This window comes from Marmota monax, unplaced genomic scaffold (genome assembly GCF_021218885.2).
Source record: "Marmota monax isolate L192 unplaced genomic scaffold, Marmota_monax_Labrador192_F-V1.1 WCK01_AAM20220418_F8-fsc00019, whole genome shotgun sequence".
NCBI lineage: Eukaryota > Metazoa > Chordata > Mammalia > Rodentia > Sciuridae > Marmota > Marmota monax.
In genome coordinates, this window is record NW_026695242.1 from 8807586 (window position 1) to 8829016 (window position 21431).

A 21431-nucleotide genomic window follows, 5' to 3' on the forward strand; every position below is an offset into this window, starting at 1 on the left:
TCTTCCTGCCCTTCTGGTCCCCTCTCATCTGGCTGCAGCCCTCCCTCCCCACGAAGGCTCCGACCCAGTGACCTCGTATTGCCCCGTCGGGTGGACGTCCTGCCCTCCTCACCTCCTATCCTTCTGCCCTGGGCTCCCTCCTACCACCGAGGCTGCTCCTCTGTCTCCGTCCCTGGCTCCTTCTCGTTACTGACACCTAAATGTGGCAGGCCACAGGGCCCCCAGTCCAGGGCCTCACCTCTCTCCTCTAGACACTGGCTCCTTTGGGGACCTCACCTGGCCTTGAGGCTCCAGTGACATCTGTATGTGATGACGCAGAAGATTCCACTCCTTCCCACCCAGAATGAGATGCCGCCTCTGCATCCCCAGCCTGGACCTCCCTGCGGTCCTCCAGCGCAGCCAGCCGCCGGCCCCACCCCCTGCCCCGTCCACTCAGCATCTCCCAATCTCATGGCACAAATGAGCCCTCCCCAGGCCTGAGCCTCCAGCAACTTCCCTGTCACAGTACTAAGAGCTGCTTGAAACCCCAGAATCCTCCAGGTGCCTCTCTGTCTCACCCACCCCCATCCTGAGCAACTCCTCTTCCCTGCCTTTCACACACACCTGGGATTGGATCCCTTCTCCCCACCCCACCATGGGCCACCTTGGAGTCTCATCATCAATTACTGCAAAAGCCTTCTAAAGGAGCCCCTGCTCCTGCTTGGGTTCCACAGCACGTCCTCAACACCGGCAGCCAGGTGATCACACAGGCCACCAGCCTTCTCCTGCCTCAGGGCCTTTGCACTTACCGGTGTCTCTGGGATGCTTTTTCCTAGCTGTCCACCTGTGTGCTCCTAATGAGGGCTTCTTTGCTTTTACTACCCCGTGAGCTTCCTATCCCCTCCCTCTTGTATCTCCTCCTTAGGAATTCGATTCTTTTGCTTTGGTTGTTTATGTTGCTTACAGCCTCTCTCCCCAATGAGGTCAACTCCACAGGCTGTGGGTGTTGTTCTGTTTCATTCACTAGCACATCCCTGGTGTCTAGAACAGGGCCTGGCACACAGTAGGTGCTCAGGAAGTGCTGGTGGTTTACAAACCAGGAGCGGTCCTGTTAAGTTCTGATTTCCCGTCTTGTACAGCGGGAGGGTCTGGCAGGACGTCCACCCGACGGGGCCATGCTCTGAGCAGGTGGCACTGCGTGGTGGCTGCCCCCCGCCCCCCGTACGTGTCTGTGCCATCCAGGTCACAGTGGCACTCCTGTATGGCCAGAGTTACCTGTTTAGGACGCCAGCTCGCGCCTTAGGCATCTGAGTTTGAGACCCAGGTGAGAATCCCCAGGTGAGCTCAGGGCTGGGTGGGACGCTTTCTGGGGCCCTGGGGGGACCCCCGCCACCAGGCCTGAGACGCCTTCCTGCTTCACCCCTGCTGGTGGCCGGGGCCTCCTGGAATGCCCTGTGTGGCCCGAGCTGAAACACACCCGCCTGACGCGCAGCTATTAAGATGCCTGTATCAGTATCAAAGCGGGAAATGCCAGGCGGCCTCTCCTGGCCCACAGAATGCAGCTGGCCCAGCCCCGCCAGGGGCCACTCCCTCCCAGGCCCCAGCAGAGGGCTCTTAAAGGGACCTGGCCCCGGCCTCTGTCATGCCTGGTGGGTCCCAGTCAGGGTAGGGAGGGGGTCCAGAGAGAGGCCCGGGACTCTGCACTCTACCCTGTGGCCTTTGGCCCAGTTGCATGGACGAGGGCCCCACCACGTGGGGTATTGCCCCTGCCACCTCCCACAGTGCTGCTGTGTAGACTGAATGAGATGACACAGTCCTGTGCCTGCGGTGGGAGCTGGAACACGTGAATAGTAACATAGCTCCTCACGGAGCACAGAGCCAGGCACTGCGCTAAGTGTGTTGGAAAAGAGTCACTTAATTAATTTTTTGTTGTTGTGTTCAAGGGATTGAACCCAGAGGCGGTTAACCACCGAGCCACATCTCCAATCCTTTTTATATTTCATCTAGAGACAGGGTCTTGCTAGGTTGCTTAGGGTCTCCTTAAGTTGCTGAGGCTGGCTTTGAACCTGCAATCCTCCTGCCTCAGCCTCCGGAGCTGCTGGGATTACAGGTGTGCACCACCGCGCCCGGCCTTCATTAATTTTTTAAAAAAGAAACTAACTTCGTGGTCTGCTTGGTTTTGGAGCACTGGGGATTGGATCCAGAGCCTTGTGCAACATGGCAAGCGCTCTACCACGGAGCCACAGCCCCTTGATAATTAATTTAGTGTTAGAGTGTGAATTCTACGAGAAGCCACCTGCCCTTGGGACTCAGTTTGGGGTGAACTCCAAATGCCAAGGAAGCATCACTATCTATGACGGAGCTTGGCCATGTGGGTCTTGGGGTCTCGTCCCCATATAGTAAGCAAGAGATCTAACCCCGACCTCGATTTCCTCGCCCCTGAGTGGGGGTAACGTTGGCCACAGGGGTAAGACGGGCAGAGAAGCCGAGAAGGGGAGCCGAGCGCAGGAGTGAGGCCGTGGAGCTGCGCATGCTCTCATGGCCAGGCAAAGGCCACTTTTGTCTGGGGCTGCTGCCAGGCCGGCTTTCCTGCCCTCCCCCCACTGGCCTGACCCCATCACAGTGGTCAGGTCACCCACTTCCCCCAAGAGGAGGTGAGCGAGGATGGTGCAGGAAGGACCCTGAGGACCAGATGCTGAAAGAGGAGGTGCCCGTGGACGTGGCCGCGGCAGATGAGGCCCAGTGCCCGCAGGCACCTCATCCCGACAGTGGACAGTGCTCCGCCGCCTCCAGGGCCCTGTCGTCAGCAGGACGGTTGCGAGCTGGAGCCCCCACTGGCCCTTTGAGGACGAGGCCGGGTCGGGTGTCCCTGATCCACTCTAGAACCACACCCGACTTCCAGGCCTGGCCCCTGCGGTCCCAGGAGGAGGTGGGCTTTGGGTGGGGCTCATCGGGATGGGGCTGAGTGGTGACAGGAGCCTTCCCGTGAGGGACCTGGCTGCTCGGTGCTGGCTCCTTAGGCTGAAGGCTGGACCCCAGGGACCGCAGAAGCGGGCTGATCCCACAGGACAGGTTTGTGACGGGGCAGGCCATGTGCCACCCCATGCCCTCGGGCACAGGCGGCCGACAGGGCCAAATCAAAGCAGAGGAAACTGGGCATCCAACCCGCGCCCACCCGGAGGACCCGCCCTGTCCCTCGGGCCGGGTGCCGGGAGCTGTCTCCTTCCCTCCTCAGCCTTCTTTGTGCCATGGCCTTGGCTCTTGATCACAGGGCCATGAAACAGGGGCCAGGGGTCCGCCGGATGCCACAGGGTGCAGACCAACTGGGTTCCATCGGAACCACAGACAAACCAACCCAAGCTCCAGTGAGTTCAGAAAGCTAGAGAAAGAAGGCTCGGGCCTCCAGTTTTCCGGCCTTCGGATGCGAAAGTCCTTCCTTTCTGCTGACCCAAGGCCGTGCTGCTGCTTCTGGGGATCAAGGAGCTGAGCCCTGCAGCTGGCTGTGGGTGGGAGCCAGCTCTGCATGGGGCGTAGGACCCCCCGGGTCTCGGGGGTCAGGGCTCCCCTCTGGGCCTGTGCAGGATGAGGCCGGGACTCTGACCACAGAGTGGGAGGGGCTCGGGTGAGAGTCCTGGGCAGAGGCTGGAGCCTCCTCCCTGCGGACCGTGCATCTGAGCTGAGGAGGCATGGACTGTCCTCAGGGAGCTCGGGAGAGCTGTCCAGGACCACGCACATGGAGGGGAGGCAGCCACAGTCACCAGGGATGTGACCGAGGGGGAGAGTGGCTGGGGACCAGTCATGGACTGGTTGGGCTCATCATGAGGCAGTGCGAGCTGAGCCGGGGACACACAGCCGCCAGCCAGCTGAGGGGACAGGGAAGGCCTCAAACTCGCATAATAAGGCATTTCTTAGGAGCCAGGCAAGCCTCGTGCTGACATTCGCTCATTCTGTGCCGACGGCAACCCACTTTATGAGCCAGGAAACTGAGGAGGAGAGAGGGGCAGCAGCCTGCAAGATGGCATGCAGCCAGGAGGGCCAGGGGCAGGATTTGAACCCAGGAAGCCTGGCTCAGAGCCCACGCCCTCATTGTGTGTCTGTGACAGCTGGAGCTTGGCTCGTTCAAGGAGATTAAAATATCTATTACCAGAGTACTAGGCGCAGCTCAAAGCACTGTATGTTTAACTTAATTCTAAAAACAACCCTTATAGGGAGAGACACTCTCGTTAGCATCACTCCTAATTTTACATAGAGATCATTCAAGGCACAGAGAGGTTGAACAACTTGCTCCAGGTCACACAGCCAGCAATTAGCAGAGCTAGATTTGAACCCAACAAACTGACTCCAGAGGCTGTGGCCCCAGCCATGAGTGCACACAGCCATACGGCTGGGCTCTGAAAGCCAAGAGCAGGCGAGTCAGGAGGCTGGACAGGGGGGCAAGGCTGGAAAGGTTTGCCTCTGACCTGAGAGCGATTGGTAGTTACTGCAGAGATTTAACCAGGGAGAGGATGTATGTGATCGGGCGGCTGCTGTGCGGATGATAAAAGGGCCGGGACAGAGTGGGTGGAGGCGAGGGGGTGGCTGGAGCCAGGAGGGACAGACAGTGATGGAGGGAAGAGGCTGAGAGGGCATGGTCGACCCGGCAGGGCTGAGGGCCCCGCTGACCCTGGGGGACGGCGGGGAGGCTGGACTTCTGCTCAGTCCAGACGCGTTGAGTTGGAGGTGCTGTCAAGACCTGCGGGAGGTGTGGAGGGTGGCTGTGGAGAGGGTCTGGGCTCCGAGGAGAAGGTCAGGAGCACGAGTAGTGATCCCCACGTCACCGAGGGGGTGTGACTCCCGCAGCCCCTTCCTCCCGACACTCTGACTTTATAAAATGGGGAGAGGCTGGAGTGGCAGGTGATGTCCCATGTCACTAAGCCGCCCCTCATGCCCAGGAAACTTCAGGTGCCAGCCCAGGGGGAGGGACATGAAGAGCCTCTTTTAACCCCATGCCCTTCCTGTGTCCCTGTCACTAAAGGTCTCTCTACCTGGCCTGCCCTACAGGCCACCCTGTCGGAGCATGACCCAATGCAGAAGAAGTGCCTTCTCGGGACCCCTGCAGTTTGACAGGTGGCTGTGGGCGCACAGTCTCCTGGATGGCAGAAGCCCTCAGGACAGCTGGGGGGCAGCCAGGCCACTCGCGCACCCTAAAGAACAGAGAGGCCCCTGGGGGACGCCCGGTGGGGGCGGGAGGACCTGCCCAGAGGAAGCACCAGAGCCGCGCTCAGAGCAAGGACCCAGGCAGGGGCGATGGGAGTCGACCAGAGGCCCAGGAGGCTGGTGGGGGTGAGGCCAGGAGAAGGGCCAGCGAGGCCCACGCAGACTCGGCCACGTGGTGCTTGGGAAAACCCACAATAGCCTCCACGCTGGGTGACAGGAGCCCAGTGTCCCTTAGGTGTCACACGCAGACTCTTGGACGGCCAGCTCCACCCCTCTGGAAGGACCAGGGGAGCACCGGCCACCAGCAGCTGCTCCCTTAGCCCTCAGCCACCAGCTTGCTGCAGTGACACCCCACCCCGAGGGCAACGGCGGCACTGGCTGTGTGGGAGGCTGGAGGGTCCCTGTGGGGTGCTGCTGCTGGGGCCCGGATGACACTCAGGGGAGCCGGAGGCCCAGGAGCCAAGAGACGCAGGAGCAGGGCTGGGCTGGGGCTCGGGCAGGGCAGTGGCCTGGCACGTGCTTCATCCCAGCACCAGGAAGGAAAAAAAAAAAGAGGTGGCAGAAGAACTTCCTAGGCCTTCTAGAAACCTCTCTTCCAAATGGCAGACCTCCTCGGCTTCGTTTTTCTGGGAAACAATTCAGGAAAGACCCTACTGCTCGCCCGTCTTGAACCCTCAAGCCTTCCAGACTGCTTAGCGCGCGCTAGGACCCCCCGACTTCTCACTGCGACCCCCATTGCTGCCACTCCTGGGCCCTCAAGCACCAGGGGACCCCAAGAGGGGTTTGGGTGACATTGCACAGGATGCTCCGGGCACCAGGCCACACACAAACTCTGGCACAGGGCGCCCAAACCCAGCGACAGAGCACAATGCCCGCGGAGTGTGACCCCCAGGGCCCCACTCAGGTGGTGGGGAGGTGGCAGGCAGCGGTGGCTGGTCCAGGTGCAGCCCCTGCGGACGTCTGCAGACGAGGAGAAGGAAGGAGAGTCACTTGAAATGTCCAGTTGCCTCAGAACTTTGAACCCCATCTCATCTCTAAAAGGGGGCCTTCGAGCAACTGATCAGACAGACAGACAGACATGACCCAGGAAGAAGGAGAAGGTGACAGAGGAAGGAGGAAAGTCAGGCTCAGGCGAGCAGAGAGACCCGGGGCTGCGGCTCCTCCAGACGCTCTGCCCAGGGCCACACAGTGCCGGGCGCAGCTTCCCATCAGCCAAGAGACAGTCACAGGCCCGTCCCTTCCTGGAAGCCCCAGCAGCCACACACCAGGGCTGACAAGGACTCTACGGAGGTCCTTCACCAGGGTCGGATGATATGAATGACATCATCAGGGTTATTCTCACAACAAAGGTGGTGGTGCAGGTCCCATGCCCAGTCAGTTCAGTAAATGCCACCTCTGTGGGAGGCAGATGTGGCAGAATGGTTCTGAGACCCTGGCTGACCAGATCAGCCTCTGCAGTCACAGGAGTGTGCGACTTCATGCAGACAAGGCTATGCTGGTGGCTCAGAATGCCAACTTTGGGGCCACACAGCCTGGATTCAAGGCCTGTCTCTACTGCTCACTAGCTGTGTGACCTTGAGAAAGTTACTTAACCTCCCTGGGCCTTCAGTTTCTTTTCTGTAAAAAGGGAAAAGTTAAAAAATAAATAAATAAAAAGCAACCTCTGATAGGATCATAGTGAGGGTTTTGTGGACCCATTTGACTAGTGCCTGGTACATAGTAAGTGCTCAGTAAATATTAGCTATGAATAAAAGCTGAGGACCCAGAGCTGCCCCGTCTCATCCTCTCTGGTGATGAGTGAGGTGGAAAGGGTCACAGGTGAACACAGATGCCCTCAATGATTTGTGAGGAGGATGAGGTCACCAGCATGCTGAGGCTCAAGTCCCACAGCTCTCTGCAGAGGTCCCCGTGGTGTCAAAGGCCGCACACTGGCCTGCTGCACTGCTCTGCCCCCGCCCTCTGCCAAGAGAAAAAGGAAGCCGTGCCAGGCGGCCTGGGCAGGGGAAGGAGCGGCTCAGACCTCGGGAGTAGGGACGGGCGGGGACAGTGCCCCAGCGGTTGATCCAGGTGGATGCACAGAGCCACCCCTCTCCCTGCCAGGACCAGGCAGCTGCCCTGACTTAGAGGAGTTGGTCATGTCACCGGCTGACTGCTTGCTGCTGGGAAACCTCCCTTCCAGGTGACACTGCCCCCGAACTAATGCTGAGCCCAGAGCTGGGTCCCGGACTGAGGACAAGGGGGGGCACAGCTGGCCACCAAGCCTTCCGTGGCCTCCATCAACAGAAACTGAAGGCCAGCTAATTGGTGAGGTCTGCATCCTACCTGCAGAGTCCTGGGCTAGGCTCAATAAGACCCAGAGAGTCTTACTGAGTCCCTGTCTCTGTCATCGGATTGCATATGACCACATGCAGAGATGAGACATTAAAGGCACAGTGGGGCTGGGGCTGAGCCGTGGGTGGCAGCAGACTTTACCTTGCTCGTTGACTGCAGTGGGTCCAGGGTGGCAGCCTGGCGCCCAGTGTGGGAAGGATCCTGAAGCCCATTTAGTGAGACAGTGCGTGCAGCGATTAGTAATGTCTGCCATGGGTCTGGGCGGGGAAGCCAAGAGCACTGAGCTCCTTCTGGGAGTTAAATGTCAGCCAGGAAGAGCCACAGGAAGTGGGAGCAGGGAGAGAGCTGTGCTGGGAGGGGGTAGTTTGAGAAGGCTTTTTCCAGGGAGGCCTTGGGTCAAATCTAGGATGATTCAGAATAAGGGGAAAGACACCTTCCTGGGAGTGATCTGATTGTAATAGATGGAACTTTGCTTTTGTCCCCACCTCCGGCTACATAATGAGGTCCTCCGTCTGGTTTGGAGTTACCTGCTATTTTTTTTAAGGTCTCTGAAGAAGCCATAAGGCTGTAAGGATTCTCCACAACTTTACCCATCGCAAGTGTGCTTTGTATTTGGAAAAACAAAAATACTTAGAATCATCATGAGCTGAACACCAACTTGCCCCCTAGTTAGAAGTGGCTTCCTGGAGTATGGGGTCCAGCAGGATTCTGGGGCTGCCAGTGAGCCTGGCGGGGAGAGTGTGCTGCAATTGATTATCAATGTCTGCTGAGGGCCCTGGAATGGGGAGCAGGGTACACTCGCCATGTATTGGTCCCTGAGTTAATTGGAAAGGAGAAAGGCTCCCGGTCCACTGCCGGCTGGCTCTGACTCCCCGTTCCTCTGAAGCCAGCCCATGCATCCTTTGGATCTTTTCTTTCCTAGCCATAGAGTGAAGGAGGACCCGACTGGGGACTGCCACAGTGGTGTGCTGGGCTGCACTTGAGGGTGCCTGGATCTAGGGTCTGTCCACTTCCTGAGGTCCAGCTGGCTATGGTTCTCCCACCAAAGACACTGTGCAAGCCACCCTGTGCCCATCTTCATCCCACCATTTCAATCCTGGGGAACCTCATCCAGAGCCCAGCAAGCCATTGACTGCTCTCCTAAATTCTTCTTTGGAAAAGGACCCGAAAGAGGCCCCTGTGCCCTTGCTGTGACTATAAGACATTCCTATCACCGTGGTTATTTTTAGGGCCCTGGGGCCTCAACATTTTAGCCTGGAAGTTCTGGCCATTTTTTCTCCCAGGGGATCCTCAACGCCTGTAGGAAAGACTCACCAACAGTGTGGTGGCGGTGCTGTGGGTCTTCTTAACTGTACAGTGGCTAAGGAGAGCGGCCATCCTTCTGGAAGCTTCGAGGGTGGAAAGAGCTGTCCTGGTAACAGCCTCGCATCGGCCCTGAACGGCCCACCCTGGGACACCAGGGCATCTTATTGCCACTGTGGTTATAGGGATGGGAATCTTGCCCAATAGCCCTTAAAACTGACCTTGGAGCTCACTGCCCAGACTGTCCCCCACGCCCCCAGGCCCTTCCACACGGATCTGGCTGGTTTCAAGTCCCTCCTCCTCTCGCTGCTCACCCGCTGCCCAGTCCTAGGTGTCAACTGATTTTCTCCATTTGGGACATTCCACTTTCTTTCTTCACAGCAAGCAAATCAAATAACAGGCAGCTGGAGGGCTCGTTAAGGCTCCCCGACCAGGAGAGAGGGCTGGCGGGGAGAGTTGGGGCCCCGTCTGGACCCCGTCCCTCACTTCTGCCTCGGCTCCTCTCCTACGGGCCCCCCCAGACTGGCCAGGCCTCCAGCTCCCCCCCCACCCCCCCCACCCCACCCCCACCCCCCGGCCTCCAGGCCATTGCGCAGGCCCGGCCTCACCAGGGTGTCCCTCCTGAGGCCCTCTACCCTCCTTCAGTGAGTGGCTCAGGACCTCAGGGCAGTGTCCCTGAGGCCACCTGCCCCAGGCCCGGGCCACACACAGGTGCACGCATTTCCTCCTGCCAGCTCTTGCTGGTGGCACTTTTCCGTGTGCGCTCCCAGCTGCCATCTCCTGAGGTCCTTTCAGCAATCCCGGGAGCGGGCAGGGCCTACTTTTTACAGAAGAGAAACCTAAAGGGTCAGTTGGGGTGGCCTGGCTCGGCTAGGGCCAGGGCCAGGCTAGAACCCTGTTCTTGGTCCTTAAGCTCACCCGCGTGCGCAGGCGCCGTGACCCTCCTGCGCTGCTGCAGCTTCTGACCCTCAAAGGGGAGCTGGTGTGACTGGAAATGAAAATCGGACTTTTCTTTAATTTTAATGTGACTAGTGGTTACTGTATGGGACCACGTGACCCTCGTGTGGCCCTTCAGAAGCCCTAGACTTAGCCACCCTCCCCACAGGCCAGGCCTTCAACCACAGGACAGCTCTATTCCTTGGCTTCCAGCACCTTCTCTTACAGAACCAGGTCCCACCACGGCAGCCACCCTGCCCAGGCACTCCCTGGGACCCTGTTTCCACTCCACTCCAGGTCACAGTCCCCTCTGCCTGCGGTAGCACCCTGTTGGCTTGACCCCTCTGCTGTCATTCCAGGGACAGAAGCCCAGCAGGGGCCCCCGCTGCCCTTTAGCAGCTCTGCTCCAGGGTCCTCTTCACCCAGGCACCTGTCTCTCTCCTGCCCTCCCAGCCCGTGGGGCCTGGAGTTTCTTTAGTGTCCCCAGGAAAACCCTGCTCTCTGGCTCCAGCCTCCGGAAGCGGGCCGCTTGGCCCCTTAGCACAAGCCCACCCACTCGCCCTCTTCCCCTGGCAAACTTCTCTTCACCCTTCAGATCTTCACTCCCAAATCACTTCCCCCGGAAGCCCACCATAACCGCCACCAGCATCAGATGGCGTTGCGTGGAACACAGTGCCCAGTCCCCCTCTTTCATTATTTGCTACATGACGAGCTCACCGCCCGCTTTCTCTTTGGGTCCCATTTACCACTGAGTTTAAGAGGCAGAGGGAGTCTCCCCCAGCGCCCGACCCCCAGCTGGCTCTCAGGAAGCTGCCAGGACACCAAAGAACCCTTTGCACCTGGTCGGGAGTCCCGGATCTCACCGTGTGACCCTGAGCCACCTACTGCCCTTCTCTGGGTCTCAGTTTTTCCATCAGTAAAGCAGGGGTCACTCTAGCTGATCTCTGGGTGACTCTCAGCTCTGCAGATGAGATCGGGAGGTGGTGGGCAGGTGCTCCGGGAGGAAGAGTGGGCAGAGTCCCAAGACCCCCGGGAGGAGAGCATGCGACTTGGTGGGGCTACATCTTCAGCAGAGAAAGCAGGAGCTGCCAAGGGCGGGGGCTCCCGTGACCAGCGGGAGGGACAGGGAAGGGAGAGGGCGGAGAGGAAAAGTGAGACTGCTCCAGGGCCAGATGCTGCTGCTGGCAGCCAGGCCCAGGATACCTGGAGGCAGCACCCACTGGCTCCACCCTCCCCTGGCACACTCACCAACCAGTGAAGGCCACTGGCTTCTGCTGCTCCGCCTGGGGGCAGGGGACCGAGGGCAGCCTGACTGAGTCCTCTGGATTCCCTGGGGCCTGGAGGGCGTGGGAATGAGCTGACAGCAGCAGTCCTGGTGGCATGACTAGCACCAGTCACTGCCCTGTGGCTGCCCTTCTGCTCTGGCCCAGTGAAGTTCAGGGCTCCCCCCCCCCTACCTGACCAGCCTGGAGAACTGCTCTGGCAAAGGAACCCCAAAAGAAACCAGGTTGTAGGGAATCAAATGGCCACAGCATTCACCACTGTTAGAGCCGGGCTCTGAGGTTTGCCATCATCATCACTATTCTGAAAGCTCAGAGAGGTCAGCAAATTTGTCTCAGGTTGCACAGCTTCCAAAGTAGGAGAGCAGGAATAAAAACCCAAGAGAGGCAAGATGCCACCACCCTGCTCTTTCTCCACGGTTCCACACCACCGCCTACTAGGGATCAGACCTCCTCTCCCTTCTCCCCATGGAAACCTGCCAGCCACCCTGTCCCAGGACCACTTTCCAGACTACTACAGCCCTCACCTGCCTGTCCTTCTCTCCCGCAGGGCTCTGGATCCTCAGTGATGTCCAGATTCTAGCAAGGCCCAAACTTTCCTCTGGAAGCCCAAGGGGAAGGCCTGTCCCTCCTTCTGGGGAGGCACCACCTCTTCATGCACTCCCAAGAGTACCATGGCTGAGTGGCGCTATCAGCTTTTAGTTTACTTGATCGGGGAAATTTGGGGAATGGGCTCAGTATCATTTACCCAGTAGAAAAAAAAGTTGGGGACCATTCCAAAGGCCCTGCATAAGAAACTCAGCTTAGAAACAAGACAATAGGGGCTAATTCATACACAACCACAGCAGAGCCAGGAGACCCACACTAGGGCTCAAGGCAGGACCAATGAGCAAGGACGATCACAAACTCCCTCCACCCGGTGAGTACTGTCCCCTCGGGTCCCCGCAGACCCTTGGATGACTCAGTTCCTCACTCCCTCTTCCCACTGTGGCAATAAAACAGGCAGCATCTAACCTGGTAGGGTGGAGGGAAGACCACGGGGGCTCAACAGCCTAAGTCGGCTGCCGCGCCTGGCATGCGACCCTCCGCGTAGGCGTTGGGGTCTCGCACATCACCCCGGCGGGTCCGGGAGGATGAAGTGGAGCTGGCCCGCCTTCGTGCGCCCTGCCTTTCTCCACCTGCCTGGCGCGCCCAGGGCCAGACACGGGGGACGCCTGCTGAGAGCGGAGCCGGGATCGAGCCCACGCCGACCAGGTTCTCCGGGTCCCTGGCCAGATGGCGTCGCCGTGTGCCCCCACCCCTCCCGCGGACAAGTCGCGCTAGCCCAGGGCGCACCCGGCGGCGCGGAGGGTGAGCACCCACCGGCACTGGCTGGTGGACAGTTTGGAGCCTGCGCAGGGGGGCGCCGCGGGGAGGGATAAAAGCCAGCAACAAAGAGCACAGACCTCTTCCAGCAGTTGGTTGACTCGTCCCAAAATAGCCGTCTCCATTTGCTGCTCCCCGCGCTCTGCTTCCAAGCGCAGCATCCGGGCCTGTAGCTCCGCGGTCCGAAAGTGGGCGAGCAGGCTGAGCGCCAGCGAGCAGAGGGTCAGCGCCAGCAACCCGCACGACCCTGGGCTGGGCAGCCGCGCGCAGCGCTCGGCTCGCGCCGCCGCCAGCACCACAGTCCCGGGCGCGCCCAGCTCCCCGGGGCCGCGGGCAGCGGCGGTGGCCGCTTTGCGGGCTCGCTCCGCTACCATCCCCTCGCGTCTTGAGAACCAATAAATAAATAAATAGAATAAATAAAAGTAAGAGCCGCTGCCGAAAGGCGCGATCCAAACTGTGGGGCAGGGGGAAAGGGCTTGTGTTGCTGGAAATCGTCCCTTTCCTTTGCTTCCGGCAAAGAGGACGGAAAAATTAGCAGTAGGAGGCGGAAAGCCGAAAATCACAACCAGCGGTAATCGGGGTACACCAAAGTGAGGAAAAAAGTTATTTGGAAGAACGCTCCAAGTCCAGGAAAGTGAGGGCAATCTGGCCGGCCCCCCGCCTGTCTTTCCCTTCAAGAGTCTGCAGAGTCCTCCAGCTGGTGCCGGGCTGTCGGTCCTTCTGGATGTCTTGCCTCTCCCGGGAGAGCCAGTTTCAGTCCCCGGGTGCAGGGGCGCACATGGAGGGCCCCATGGGCAGAGGTGGGTCGTGGCCGCTGCCGAGGAGCGCTGGGACAGATTCCGGCGCCTCTGTAACTTGACACACTCTCTGCGGCTGCACGGATCGGATGAGCAATCCGTGCTACTTCCCAAACTAATCTCTCCCGCCCCCTCCCTCCTCCTCCTCTCCACTCCCCCTCCACCTCCTGCTTGGATTTGTTTATTTATGCAAACTCGCCCCGGGTGGGGGGCGTGGTGTGCAGGGCCGCTATCCTAGTCCGCCCGCCCCGGGAGCCCCTCTCCCGCGCTCCCTGTCCTCTTTGAAGTGACACTTTGGGTTATTTATAGGCAGGAAGGGGGTGTGGAGTGGAGCTGCCCTTCTCTCCCTTTCTCCAGATTCACAGTGAGGGCCCATTTCGCCTTCCGCCAAAGTCAAGGGGCCAAGCCCCACTCGGCTCCATTTTCCAAGAAGATGGCAAAGCCGGCCTTGGAGACCCTGCAGGCATCCTGCTGAGCTCTTATCAGGGCGCCTGGATGGACCTTTGCATCCCGTGCAGGACAATTTGGATCCCTTCCGCTGCTCTTGCATCTAGCCAGCCTCTCACCCCTTTTCTATCCTCCACCCATGGCACCTTGGGCTCCATTTCTCCTGAGTTCTAAGGTTCCACCAGCGCATCTGGGGACAATAGAAGAGGTGCCCCTTTCTTTCTTTCGGGATCAAGACCTTGATCCCGAAAGAAAGAAATATCCTTATTTTAATTCCAGGATATCGAAGAGGCAGGTCACCCCTGCTTGGTGAGGTTCCTGATTTCTTCCCTTCTTGCCCATTCCAACCAGCCCTTTGCTACCAGATCAGACCAACCCACCATCCCAAGTCATCAAGGTGAGCAATTCCTATACCTGCGCATCCTCCAGCCCTGCAAGATCCCCACCTTAGGGCACTCCTGCCCCTCCTATTATCATTTCACATTTCCTTTCTTTTTTTAACCATGGGTTGAACCCAAGGGTGCTTAACTACTGAGCCACATTCCAGGTCTATTTAAATATTTTATTTAGAGACAGAGTCTTGTTAAGTTGCTTAGGGCCTTACTATGTTGCCAAGGCTGTCTTTGACCTTGTGATCCTCCTGCCTCAGCTTCTCTAGCTGCTGGGATTGCTGGCATGTGCCACCGCACCCAGCTGCTATCATTTCCTGTTGGTATGCCACGAGAGAAGAACTGGTGGTCTGAAGGGCATTTTGCATTTCATAGTTTGCGCTCATCTTGGTCACCTTCCCTACTTTAAGTAACATTTGTGTCCCAAGGGATTTAATCTCCTTGTGTCTCTTGACATTCTTGCAAATGACATGGTGGGATTGAGTTTTTGGAGGAAGCTGGCCACTCAGGAACAGCAGGCTGAAGAGAGAAGCTGGCCTTTGAAATGTGCAATAGAGGTAGAGGTGACAGAGGTGTTGGAATTTCTTTTCATGACAACAGAATTGGCCATTACAAACTTCTCGCTTTACATATTGACTGGAGGAAGACTAATACACAATACAGTGTCACAGCACATCAAATATGCTGGGGTGTACTGAACTTGTAATATAGTACTTCCATCATTTATGATAAATGTTAGAACAATTGCTGAGTCAATCAAATAACATGGAGGGCTACAGGGATGGAAAGGGATGTGCAGAAAGGGCTGGTGGCCAGGAGCTCTGGGATCCAGTACCGAGGATTTCCTTGAGGTTCCTGCCAGAGGAAGACACCTCTGTTTCCCCAACTCTGCATTAGAATGTACCAGTCAGGGTACCCTGAGGACCAGTCCTTGAGAACACAGTGGTATTGAAGACCACTAGGGGGAGCTGGAGAGTTTCTCTGCTGGGAGGTAGAGGCCAGGAAATTTAGGGATTTGGGGCTTCCCAAATTCTTCCACCCTCCTTCCCAGCCAAACTGAAAGAAGAAATTAATCTGGGGAGTCAGTTTCATTTCTTCCTTGTTCTGCAAGCTGATCTATTCCCTTTCAGACTTTGGGGGCCCCCAGAAATGTAAAGGCAGTGAAACCTAAAAAGTTTGGGGCTGCAGCATTTTGGGGGTTAGGAACTGCAGGAGGAGAGAGCTGTGCTAGCCTGACCTGACCTCAGTACTGGAAACATGTCCAAACTTAGGGCTTCCCAGGGACCCCCGTGTCAGGACATACAGGTATAAATCCCACTTCTGTCAATACTTGAGTTACTGCCTCTGAGCCTCCGTTTCATCATTTATAAAATGGACATATATTAAAAATACCTACCTGTTTGGGAGGACTTAATGAAGAAATACATATAAAGCACTTAACATGGTGATTGACACATAGTAGGCCCTCGATAAATGGTATCTGCTTTGGAAATCACAGCTGCTAGGGCCAGCTAAGACTTCACTACTTCTAAGCAACTGGTTGTGACATGGGAAACAAAGTTGGATCCTGGGAGAAAGCAAATGGGTCACAGTTAGCCTCTGTGTTCCCACAACCGGAGCTAGCAGTGTGCAGAAAGTGAGCCGTCACCTGGATTGAGGGGCCCTATCCCCAGATGTCCCTCCCCTTCTTCCAACACTGTCTGAAATTCTTAACCTGGAGATTTTCACTTCAGCCTTAGCATTGCACACCCTAAATAAATGTCACAGCATTATCTTGAACCCCTTTTTCTTCAGAAGTGGGATCCAGGATCTGGGGACTCAGAGGTGAACAGGCCCTGCCTTCCAGGAGCTCAGAGTGGAAAATTTACCAGGTGGTATGAAGGCTATCCGGAGGAGCTTCGGGGGTCTCCAAGAAGAATGGCCTTGGCAGAGTCCCTAGGAAACAGAACTTCTTGTTTGTAGCAAGAAGCGAGGACCTTTAGTGCTAAGCCAAGGAATTTGTGATCTGTGGTCTTGGTTATACTCTCAGACAAAAACGGACATCTGGGTTCCCTGACGGAAAACTAAGGGCAAGCCTACCCGTATGCATATAGCATGTCCTTTTCTTCAAGAATCTTCTGCTTTTTTGCCTCTATACATTTGCTCCTGCTGGACCTTCTGCCAGGGAGGGCATTCTTCACTCTCCCCTTCTCTGCACTTGGCCTCAATAACTTAGAGAAGCCCTAAGCAACTCAGGGAGACCTCAGTCTCTAAATAAAAATATAAGACAGAGGCCAGGAATGTGGCTCAGTGGCTAAGGGCCCCTGGGTTCAATCCCCAGTACCATAAATAAATAAATAAATAAATAAATGAAATTTTGCCCTTTGCTGCAAGGACAGTTTTATCAAGAGAACCCCATTCCTCTCCCTGTGGTCGTGACCTTCTCTCAACCTTCCCATCCCGTCTCCTGCTGTCTCTATGGCCTGCTTTCCAGTCTTCCCCAAACACTCCTCTCCCCCTCACTAAGTCAAAAGTGGCCCTTAAGCCTCCCAGGGGGGCTGTTCTTCCCCTGGCTCCCGAATCCCGCTGGAGGTCACAGGAGAGCAGACACCTGTTGTTAGATCCAGCTTGAGCCTATTTCCCACTCTCCTAGAAACTGCGACTCAGTTTCCTTTGGGGAACCCTCTACCTTTCAGTCCACGTGACTGTGGTGGGTTTAACCCCACACTTGGCCCTATGGAGCATAAAAACCAACCAATCAGCTTTTCCCATCTCCCCCGGCTCCAGGGACTGAGCCAGAGATGGGCCCACGGCTTATTTCAGGCCATGAGAAGGGGGCTGAAATGACTGGGGAGCCCTGGGGGAAGGGTTTTCTAAAATGGCAGCAGCTGTGGCTGTAGGGAACATCTGTCCCTGGGGGAAAATAAGACAAAGCCTGAGATCAAGCCAACGGGGAGACCATGGGAGAGGAGTCCCAGGCAGAGGCCTGCTGAGGCCTGAGCTCTCCCTCCTGTGAGTGGGTTTGCCCAAGCCAGTTTGAATTTGGTTTCTTTTTTTGCAAACCTAAGAGTCTGGAGTCACTGTGGAGGTCCTGCCCCACCTTACAGACTCCAAACTCTTTGTGGCAGGTAGGAGGAGTTTCCATGCTGCTCAGGAGAGCTCGAGGGGGATTGAAGGTGCCTTCAGGAGAGAATCACTGCCCCCACCACTGGCCCTGGGAGGACTCCCTTCCTGGCCTCCCTTCCCTCTCTGCCCACAGGCCTCCCCTGCAAACCTACAGCTCACATCCCCCTCCCCCGTGTCTCCAGCTGCCTCCTGGGGGATGGGGAAACTCCTCCCCCACCTCCGCTGGCATCCTGCTGTGGCACAGGCTGGATGTTCGCTCTGTCCCCACCTCACCTCCTCCACCACAGGACTGGTCCCGTGGGCTACACTCCAGAGTTTCTTTCAGACCCAGTTCTGCCTCCTGATTCCCCATCCCTGCGGCCTGGCTAGCCCACCCGTCCCCATGCCCAACCCCCACCCCTCCCACACGCAGTGTGGCCTGGACCAGGGACCTGCCAGAGCCTCCCACGCACACTCCACACTCCCTGGATTTCTTTTCCAGGCTTTCTGGTGTCTGGTGTGACAGGCCAGCCCTCCTGCTCTGCCTCGGACTCCTGTGTGTGGTGAGTGGCAGGATAGCAGGGCCCTGGGCGCTGGTTTGGTAGAGTCCAGTCGCCACACAAGCCTAGACTTGCTGTGAATGAGAAATGACCGTTGGGCTCCAGGTCTGTCCGTCTTCTGGGGCCTGAGCTCTAGCCTTACTCCGTGTGTGTCCCTTGGCTGTGAGCTTCTGGGGAGCCCGGCTGCCTCCGTGTCCACCTCTGTGCTGTCAGCAGTGCAGATGTCCTGGAACTGGACGTGGGACTGAAGGAGTGAGCAACTGACCAGTGGTCAGGGGGACTCTAGTTCCGGCGCTCTCCCTGGACAGCCACTCCCTACCCCCGGCCGCCAGTCCTCTTATGTGACATTTAGAGATTGGTGGGCAAGGAAGGGAAAGGCCAAGTGGAGTGGGTAGGAGCCTCCCCAGCTCCATAGTCCATTCATTCAGCAAATATGCAGCCCTTCCTGGTGCTGGGCTCTGCACTGCTTTGGGGGACACAAATATGAACAAGGTGGGCTGGTGGTGCCGGTGACACTGCTAAGTGCCACAGCACAGGCAACAATGTGGAAGAGGAGCCCTGCCAGGTCCAGCAGGTTCTGCGGGATGAGCAGAGTTCCTGGGGATGCAGGGAAGACACCCAGACAGGGACCCTGCCTGTGCAAAGGCCCCAAGGCACAAAAGCCTGTGGTGCTCTGGGGGAAGCCACGGGGTTCATTGTGGCCGAAATGTGTCCTGCAAAAGGAAGGAGCCCAGCATCATAGGGGCTTTGGGTTTTGTTCTGAAGGCAAAGGGAGCCATCAAAGATGTGACGCTCCTCTGTTGGCCGTGGGTGCTATTGATCTGTGCCAGATGTGGAGCCCAAAGACTAGGAACTGAGGCTCAAGAGGAGCCAGGATGAACCAGGAGCCGCTCTCAGGAACTTGACTCCCCATTGCCTTAGTACAGGCTGGATAACTTGCCCCGGGACAGCAGTATACAGTGTCACTGAGGAGAACACTTTGAGGCCTCGGGGCCCAGCCTGAGGATCCTGGTTGAGCTGCAGCCCAGACATGTGGAAATGCCTTTTCCCGAGTCCTCGCTTCCTTCCCACACAGCCGTGTGCTCAGTTCACTGGCTGTGACCCTGCAGAAAACAGGGCTGGGGTCGAGGGGGGCAGGGCTGCAGATGTGCGGGGGAGGGCCCAGTGGGCCCTGGGAGCCTTATTAACTGGAGCCAAAACAAATTCTCCAATTAAGAACAGAGCCGAACACTGATGAAAACACCCAGGCAACCCTCTTCCACGGGCCAGTGGAGGAATTTGAGTGCATATGGTGTCAGGCCATGAGTGACTTTTCATATGTGTGGGTGTGAGCCTTCGCTATCATTTACTCAGGGTCTCACTGAGTGGCTCACCTGTATCTGCTCTGTGTTTTAGGGGCACAGGAGAGCATGAGCATTTCTGCAGGTGAGTGCCAGGGTGCAAATGTTGTGGCTGACCAGGGCTGTCCCCAGGTATGCATGGCTGGCTCTGAGGGTGTGTGTGCGTGTGTGTTGGGAGGGTGTGCCCATGTAGGTACCCAGAAAGGGGTGTGTGCTGACCCCTTTGCGTGTGGCCTTCTTTGGTCTAGATGTTTATACAAGAACACACTCATGCTTCTGAATGATCAGGCCCCCAACCACGTCTGGAAATCATAGTAGCAGCAAGGAGGACAGTATCTCTGTCACCTGTAGCTGCACAACAAACAGCTACAACCCAGAGGCCTACACATTGATTGATTCTTTTTCTTTAATTCTGTGGGTTGACAGGGCTCAGCTGAGTGGTTCTTCTGCTGTAGGTACTGGTGTGGCTGGCTGCATGGTGGGAACTTGGCAGGGAGCTCTGCTGGGGCTGGGACATTCAGGATGGTTTCTCACCCTCTTAGCATGCCCTGGAATGTTCTGCAGTCTCTCCAGAGCTGCTTTACAGCATGGGTACTTGACTTTCAGAAGGAGAGCTCCAAGTTCCTCTGCATGTATGACACGTGCTACGAGTTACATGGCCAAGCTTAGAACTACCCTGGTTGTGGATTCCGTGATATTTGGTTACGTTGGAGGCCACAGATGTGTTTACAGGAGTAAATGCCTGGCAGGGTAGGCTCATGGGCCTGTCTAGGACCACTTGGTCCTGAGAAGTGGATTAGAGGAATGTTGTGGTTAGCAAAGGCCATGCCCAGCTGCCATCCCGAGAGCCATGTCGGAGCCTTCCCAGCCCAGCTCTGTCTTGCTGACTCCCTCCAGGAGCAGCTGGAAGCCCCCATGAGCCTGTGTTCCTCTGATCTCAGGGGGTTTCAGAATAATTCCACAAGAGTCTCCCACTTGGCCTTATCCAGGGCCAGGAGCTGGGCCTCATTCTGTGTTCACTGGGAGGCGATTCCAGGTAGGACTCACTGTGAGTCCATTCCAGGAATGGACTCTCTGTTTACATCTGTGCAATCTTGAGCAAATTACTTAAACTCTGAGCTTAAACTCTGATCTCTGGGAAAACCACTTTCTATCTCCTGGAGTATGAGAATTGGATCCAACCATGTGTACAGAGTGCAGAGCCCCCAGTTCCCTCTGTGGGAGCCACCATGATAACTGCAGGGACTTGGAATGCATGACAAAGATCAAACAAAACAGATCAAACAAGGGTCTCGCCTGCCGTTAAGCCTGCGGTCCTGGGGCTGGGAGGAAGGCCGCTGCTTGCTCATTCTAGGGTCTGGGCCACTGATCCATTAGTCAGCCCACATCTGTTATTGAGTTCCTAGTGGGACAAAACCCAGATCAGCTTCTCACAGGGTTCACAGTCCTGAGGGATGAATGTGGGGGCTTCAGGAAAGAGCAGCATGAGCTGAGGGCCAAACAGGATGACCAGGGCCTTGGGACTTGGAGAAAGGGACTGGCATGAAGACTCAGAGTTAGGGTGAAGGTTTCTGGAAGAGAAAGTCCTGGGCTGGGCCTCAGAGCATGGAAGGATCCAGATAGAGGAGAGCTCTGGAAGAACAGAACAGAAGGTCCAAGCTTTTGTGGTCCATCTTTGCCATCAAATGACTGCAAATGACTGGGGTGCATCAAATGACCTCTTGATACCCAACAGCCTCAACCATGAGCTCCTTCCACGTCTCCCTTCTCCGTGGCATGGTCTGGTCACACCAACACTCCATTCCCACACCGATGACAGACATCTCTCATCAGCTACAGAGCACCACTCCCTGCACCCCACACGCTTCTTACATTTCTCAAAATAGGAAGCTATTACCCATCTAGTGAGATTAGCACTGGAGGATCATTTTGTTGATCCAGGGTGAATTTGAAACAAGGCACCCCCAAAACTCCAAGTCCTGGCTTCTCCATTGCAAGCTGTGTGCCTTTCAGGAAATGTTTTGACCTCCCTAGAACTCATCCTCCTGTCGAGGGCAGGGGACTCCTCATTCCTACGCCAGGGAATGCTGCAACACTCAAATGAGATCATGTGCACGAGGCCCCAATAAAGCACAAAACCCATAAGAGAGGAAGGCAAGGCCACGCTGCAGCCAGACGTCAGAAATCATCAGCAAACGCATCCATTAGGGCCCCGCTTGCAGCTTCTTGGAGGAAGCACATGCAGGAGGAGTGGGAGCGAGACGCGGGGCCTCAGAGCCGTCAGCCTGTGGAATCAGGGCTGGGAAGCTGGGCCTCAGCACAGAGAGGGTGGAAGGGCGTCCCAAGCATGTTCTCGGAGAAGCAGCCCAGGACCTGAGTTCCCATGACAGGCGGGAGATGTGCTGGAAAGACAGGCACTGCCATC

General features: G+C 56.9%; 1 protein-coding gene across 6 annotated transcripts in view; it reads right to left on the minus strand.

The window, feature by feature from the left end:
* Col13a1 (collagen type XIII alpha 1 chain) overlaps positions 1–13307 on the minus strand; it is a 145963-nt gene extending 132656 nt beyond the window's left edge. For all 6 annotated transcript variants that reach the window (XM_046419650.2, XM_046419654.2, XM_046419651.2 and 3 more), the window contains exon 1: positions 12470–13307. In XM_046419650.2, the coding sequence (XP_046275606.1) occupies positions 12470–12763 (294 nt within the window). In that variant the 5' untranslated portion in view covers positions 12764–13307. The remainder of the gene's footprint in view (positions 1–12469) is intronic.
* Positions 13308–21431: the final 8124 nt, after the last annotated feature.